The 5,968-nt window shown below is 38.9% G+C and overlaps 2 protein-coding genes across 2 annotated transcripts; both read left to right on the top strand.

Moving 5' to 3' along the window:
- Window positions 1-510: 510 nt before the first annotated feature.
- Window positions 511-1,110, top strand: LOC145962407 (uncharacterized). The gene has a single exon (XM_083083468.1). It carries the CDS (start codon window positions 511-513, stop codon window positions 1,108-1,110), a length of 600 nt encoding a protein of 199 aa, XP_082939594.1.
- A 1,200-nt stretch (window positions 1,111-2,310) lies between these two features.
- LOC145962406 (uncharacterized) lies at window positions 2,311-3,113 on the top strand. Its single transcript, XM_083083467.1, has 2 exons — window positions 2,311-2,511; window positions 2,874-3,113. The coding sequence occupies exons 1-2, from the start codon at window positions 2,311-2,313 to the stop codon at window positions 3,111-3,113; spliced, it is 441 nt and encodes a 146-aa protein (XP_082939593.1).
- Window positions 3,114-5,968: the final 2,855 nt, after the last annotated feature.

Genomic DNA, 5,968 nt, shown 5'->3' with positions numbered 1-5,968 from the left:
GCGCATTCTGTTATTATTCCCTGCTCGCCGAAGAGCGTCTACAGTATAATTACGTGACGAAACATAGACTTATAATTGGCGAACCCATCGGATTCGGGTGTCACTCCTGTGGAAATAGATTAAGCAGCATCAGAATTAGCGACGAATGCCCCGAGTGCCCTGAGCGACTTCTAGACTATTGGCTACACCCTGCCAATCATCCAGTAACACAAGACGGTAATATAGTCATCCCTATCGTGTACCCCGACGAAGAGTCCACCGATTCCAAGCCCGAACAATAATTCCGAGCGCTTCAGATCGCACGTATCCCCGGGAAGAACCGCATAGGTTCGCTTGACTCGGAAAAGCGATCGACCCCCCGCGACGTTCGAATTCTCTTTTAGAGCCGCGACATCCCGGGACGTAATACTAGTGACGGAAGGCCGACATGTAGTTGCAGTGAAATATAGAAACTTTACGTTGATATCCTGCTACTCGTCACCTAATTCGACTCAGGATGACTATGAAAAAATGCTCAATGAAATCAAGAGTATAATTACGAAAGAGAATCGCAACACAATAGTATGTGGGGACTTCAATGCGAAGTCCCCACTGTGGTCGTCTAAAAGAAAAAATAATAGAGGCGTCCGACCTCAAGGGTCATCTATTGTAGTTACCACATGGTCGACAGCGGATATTTCGTTTAAGATTCATAACTGGAGAGTGGAAGAAGATGAAATTTCACTCTCGGATCATAGATATATTACCTTCACTGTTGATGAAGGTAATGTTACGAGGACAGATGTAAATTGCAGACGAGTGGCATGGATATATTCCAAATTTGACTATGATAGATTCCAGGCAGTGTTCACATGGGAGTGTGCACAAGAAGACATATCAGAAAGATACGGACTTTTACCCAAAGAGGTTAGCGAAGAGATAGACGGAATCATGAGAAGGGCCTGTGACGCGGCTATGCCCAGAAAATCACAACGCTTCAGAAGGAAAGACTCAACTTATTGGTGGTCTGAAGAGATAAGTCAAAAAAGAAAGGAATGTATCAGGTTGAGAAGAAAATGGAAAAGATTAAGGAAGAAATTAGACAGTGAAATCGAAAAAGAAAGAGTATAGAGAAGCGAAAAAGGAGTTGAGAGGTATGATTGCGAGGGCAAAGTCGGTGGCTTGGCAGGCACTTATCAAGACCATAGATGAGGATCCGTGGGGGTTACCCTACCGCATAGTGATGAACAAGTTGCGGAAGAATACCCCAACGCTGACGGAGATGTTAGACAAGAACATCCTGGAAGAAACTCTCGGACAGTTATTCCCTAAAGCGCAAAAAAGAAAAGATAGACAAATAGAAGCAGATACAGATTGGAATGATGACTGGGATATAAGCACACAAGTGCATAGAATTGCTAGGAAAAGGACAATCTCGAATACAGCTCCAGACATTGACGGTGTAAAATCGCTGTATTGGAAACAGATCAGTGATGAAATGGTCGAATTTGTAGTTAAAGGCTTAACTATCTGCCTGCGAAATAGTACATTCCCTAATCAATGGAAGAGCGCTCACCTCGTGTTGATTCCTAAAGATAACTTGGACCCAGAAAAGCCAAAAGTCCGGCCAATCTGCCTATTGGCAGAAATTGGCAAAATATACGAAAGAATCATAGTAGAGAGAATGATGGATTGGATGGATAATAGTCAAGAAGCCGCTTTAAGTCCGATTCAGTTCGGATTCTGCAGGCAACGATCAACTATGGATGCTATAGTGGAATTAAAAGAGTTCGTAGAGTCCGCTCACAAACAGAAGGGAACTGTTATCGCGGTCGGTCTCGACATTGCGAACGCGTTCATTTCCCTCCAGTGGGCGGACATATGCGAGGCATTAGAAAGAAAGAAATTCCCGAAATATATACAGCGAGTTATTTACAATTACCTAGAGAACAGAAATATCGTATACACAAATATGGACGGAGAGCAAATGACTAGACAGATGGAAACAAGGATACCCCAAGACTCAGTATTGGGGCCTCTTTTATGGAATATCACCTTTGATCAGGTGTTAAGAGGTACAATGGAGAAGGGCTGCAGATTATTAGCTTATGCAGACGACACGCTGATTTTAGCAACAGGAGAGTCTGTATAGACAGCGTGCAAACTTACAAATAGCTCGTACGATTAAAATGATCAAGGACTTAAAGCTCGAAGTAGCGCCTAAGAAGACGGAAGTAGTGGTTTTTACTCCGGACAAAAGAGTTCCACCCATGATTAAAATCGCTATCGATAAGGAAATGATAACATCAAAAAGGGCTGAAATATTTAGGGATGATTATCGATGATAAATTTACCTTTCATGAGCATATGGATCATATCAGTAGCAAAGTTACAAAGATCACAAGGTCATTGTGGAAGTTGATGCCCAACCTACACGGCCCTGACGAACGCAAGAGAAGGCTGTATGCCAATGTGCTGTCATCAGTGGTTTTATATGCAGCTCCAGTCTGGGCACATAAGGCTACGAAAAAGGTAGAGTACAAAGTTCATTGAAAGCTATACATAGAGGAATAGTACTACGAATTATAGCCACGTATAGAACAGTTGCGTATGACGCGGCTGCTCTTTTATCAAGAATCCCGCCGTATCACTTGACGGCGGAGGCAAGAAAGATATCCTATGAGAAGATCAGAAAGATTAAAATCAAGAAATGCTGGTCAAAAAAGAGCGAGAAAGAAATAATCAGTAAGGAAAATCTTCTGATGATGGAAAAGTGGGAAAACTACCTGAGAGACAGAAGCGATACTGGAGTAAGGACGCGAGACGCTATTCTTCCAGTTTGGGACGAATGAATGACTAGACGACATGGAAATTTAAGTTTTCATCTAACACAGATGTTAACTGGTCACGATGTCTTTTATACATATCTCAGGCGTATTGGGAAGGCCAACATGGATATATGCCCACATTGTGATAAGGACCTTCCGGACTCGATGGAACATACTCTTGTTCGATGTAAAGCCTGGGAGAAAGAAAGAAAAGAGTTGACAGACAAGTTAAAGATTGCGATAGATACACTTACGCTGAAGCTAATGGTGAGCGAAATGGTTAAGACCAAAGAAGGGTGGTTGTAAAAAATGTAATTGTTAATTGCAAATTACATTTTTTTCTTTCGAAACAATTATGTGTTTTCTTTACACCAATTGATTCCTCTCATTATTTTGTACATAAAAGTATTAAGGTAAGATAATCGAAAAATGAATATTTTACAAGATATTTTACGGTTTATGTAAAATTAAGAAATGATTTCAAGCCTCATAACTCGGAAAGTACTTAATGAAAACTAACTTAATTATAGTGTTTTGGAAAGCTCTCAAGATGAGCTACAAGATTATGTAAAAATATATAGGGTGTTCTGTTTAAAAAAATTGAGGTGACCTTCACGTGACCTTCAAATGACTCTTCAAGGTCAAACCAATGGTACCATCTTATGGCCCCCTCGAAACCAAACAACTTTTGTCGAAAACGTTTTTCTCTAAAATGCTTAGTTTTTGAAAGAAAAGGGGTGTACGGGTGGTCTAGGACACCCTGTATATATGTCCTTTTAATAATTTATAATTTTGCATTTATTACACTTGCAATAAGAAATGCTCTATATAATATTCATACATACATTATTTTCGAGTCCCCTTAGTCTTAAGACTCGGGCGCGGATGTTGAAAACATTAGGGGAGATAACGCGGCGATAGGGGAGATAACGCGGCACGCTGGACTTAGACTATGCGCTTAATTCGATTCAATAAGTCGCGCGTATAAAATTATGCTTGTTAAGTATTCATTATTGATGAATTTATATTTCAAATTTTATATTTTTCATATATATATATGTTCATTTTTCATTATCAAAGCTTTCTAAGTTTTAATTTTCAATCTTTACGTTCGGTTTTCCTGTGTATATGTGTTATATTTCTGGTGGCTATGAATTTTGCGGTGCATAATGTAAGTTGTATTTTATTAATAATCATATATATTAATAGCTTAAACGAAAGTCGGTCTGAATTTATTTCACGTCTTGATCCTATAAGAATATTATTCTCGAATCCCCTTTGTCTTAATTGTTAGGGGAGATAAGACTGTAGGCGCGTTCCAACAGATAACGCGGTGCACGGCCCTAGCCTTGAACGCTTATAAGGAGGTTTATGATTCATCTAAATAATTTGTCCATTTGGGATCATGCATGAATTGAATTTTTATAAGGCCATACAATTTATTGTTATTAAAGTTGGAATTAACTTTGTATTTTATCTTCTTTTATTATGTATATATATATATATATAAGGTTATTTTCCTTTATTTAAATTTCTATTTTATATATATGTATGTATATATATTTATTTATTACTTTATACTATTTATTATCATTTATTTTTATAAGGAAACCTTCAATCTTTTTATATTTTATATGTGTATATGTTATGTATTACTCATAATTTGTAATTTATTATTTTATCATATTGCAAAATATGTTTTATGAATATTCGTGTATATTAGATCACGAATTTATTTATACTGTTAACTTTTACTGTATACATTTATTATTTTAATATATTATGCCTCGAAATTTTATTAATGAATATTCTTTTATTTTCAGTGTAATACGTCCGTCTGGTGATGCAAGTGTTGACGTACGCCGGACATAGGGGAGATAACAGAGCGAACGAAGATTAACCTTGGAGGCTTATAAGACTTACAATTAATGCAGCAAAGAGTTATGTTCAAATTAAATTTTATTCATATTATTTCTTATTATACTAGAGGCCTCATCTGCATCTATTATTTTTAATTTATTATTAAAATTTAATACATTGGTTCAATACATTTCTTTTGTTATTTGATTTCCTTATTTTTATAAGCATATATGCATCTATAGATTTGACAAGATTTATGATTTTATTAGGTGCGCAACTAAGTTCTCGCTGTTTTTTTTATGAAAATGCAACTTTATTGTGAAAAAATGGTTACAAATGAATCATTCAAAGTATTGCCCATCGCTAGCTACAACTTTTTCCCCATCTTTCTGGCAGAGCTCGAATACCGTTACGGTAAAAGTGTTCATCTTTTGAGGCTATCCACGAATCAAGCCATTTTTTGATGTCTTCATATGAGCGGAACTGCTGATCAGCCAGACCATGTGCCATCGAACGGAACAAGTAATAATCGGACGGCGCAATATCTGGGGAATATGGCGGGTGGGGTAGGACTTCCCATTTGAGCGTTTCCAGGTAGGTTTTAACGGGTTTGGCAACGTGAGGCCGAGCGTTGTCATGCTGTAGAATCACTTTTTCGTGCCTCTGCTCGTATTGTGGCCGTTTTTCGCGCAGTGCTCGACTCAATCGCATCAATTGAAGTCGATACCGTTCCCCAGTGATGGTTTCGTTCGGTTTCAACAGCTCATAATAAATAACACCGACCTGGTCCCACCAAATACACAGCATAACCTTCGCAGCGTGAATATTCGGCCGAGCCGACGACGTAGAAGCATGACCGGGCAGTCCCCATGACTTTCTTTTCTTTGGGTTGCTGTAATGAATCCATTTTTCATCACTCGTCACGATGCGATGAAAAAAACCCTTCCTTTTTTGCCGCTGGAGCAGTTGTTCACAGGCGAAAAAACGACGCTCAATGTCCCTTGGCTTCAAATCATAAGGAACCCAAGTTCCTTGCTTTTGAATCATTCCCAACGCATGCAATCGCTTGGAAATGGCTTGGCGGGTAACTCCTAATGCTGATGAAAGCTCTTGTTGCGTTTGGCATGGATCCTCATCGAGCAATGCCTCCAATTCAGCGTCTTCGAAGGTTTTTGGCCTTCCTTCACGCGGACGGTCGTCAACATCGAAATCACCGTCTTTGAAGCGACGGAACCAATCACGGCACGTTGTTTCACTTAGAGCAGCATCTCTGTAAACTTTGTGGAGCTCTCGATGCGCTT

The sequence above is a fragment of the Camponotus vicinus genome, unplaced genomic scaffold (assembly GCF_025532165.1).
Source record: "Camponotus vicinus isolate PSW18456_S1 unplaced genomic scaffold, iyCamVici1.0 SCAF_12, whole genome shotgun sequence".
Taxonomy (NCBI): Eukaryota; Metazoa; Arthropoda; class Insecta; order Hymenoptera; family Formicidae; genus Camponotus; species Camponotus vicinus.
This window is presented reverse-complemented; position numbering and strand designations above follow the sequence as displayed.

Bases quoted from the DNA above. Each gene is read 5' to 3' on its own strand.
- LOC145962407 (XM_083083468.1), top strand. From the start codon at position 511: ATGCTCAATGAAATCAAGAGTATAATTACGAAAGAGAATCGCAACACA.
- LOC145962406 (XM_083083467.1), top strand. From the start codon at position 2,311: ATGATTATCGATGATAAATTTACCTTTCATGAGCATATGGATCATATC. The intron at 2,512-2,873 runs GTAGAGTACAAA...CATCTAACACAG, and splicing joins CACATAAGGCTACGAAAAAG to ATGTTAACTGGTCACGATGT.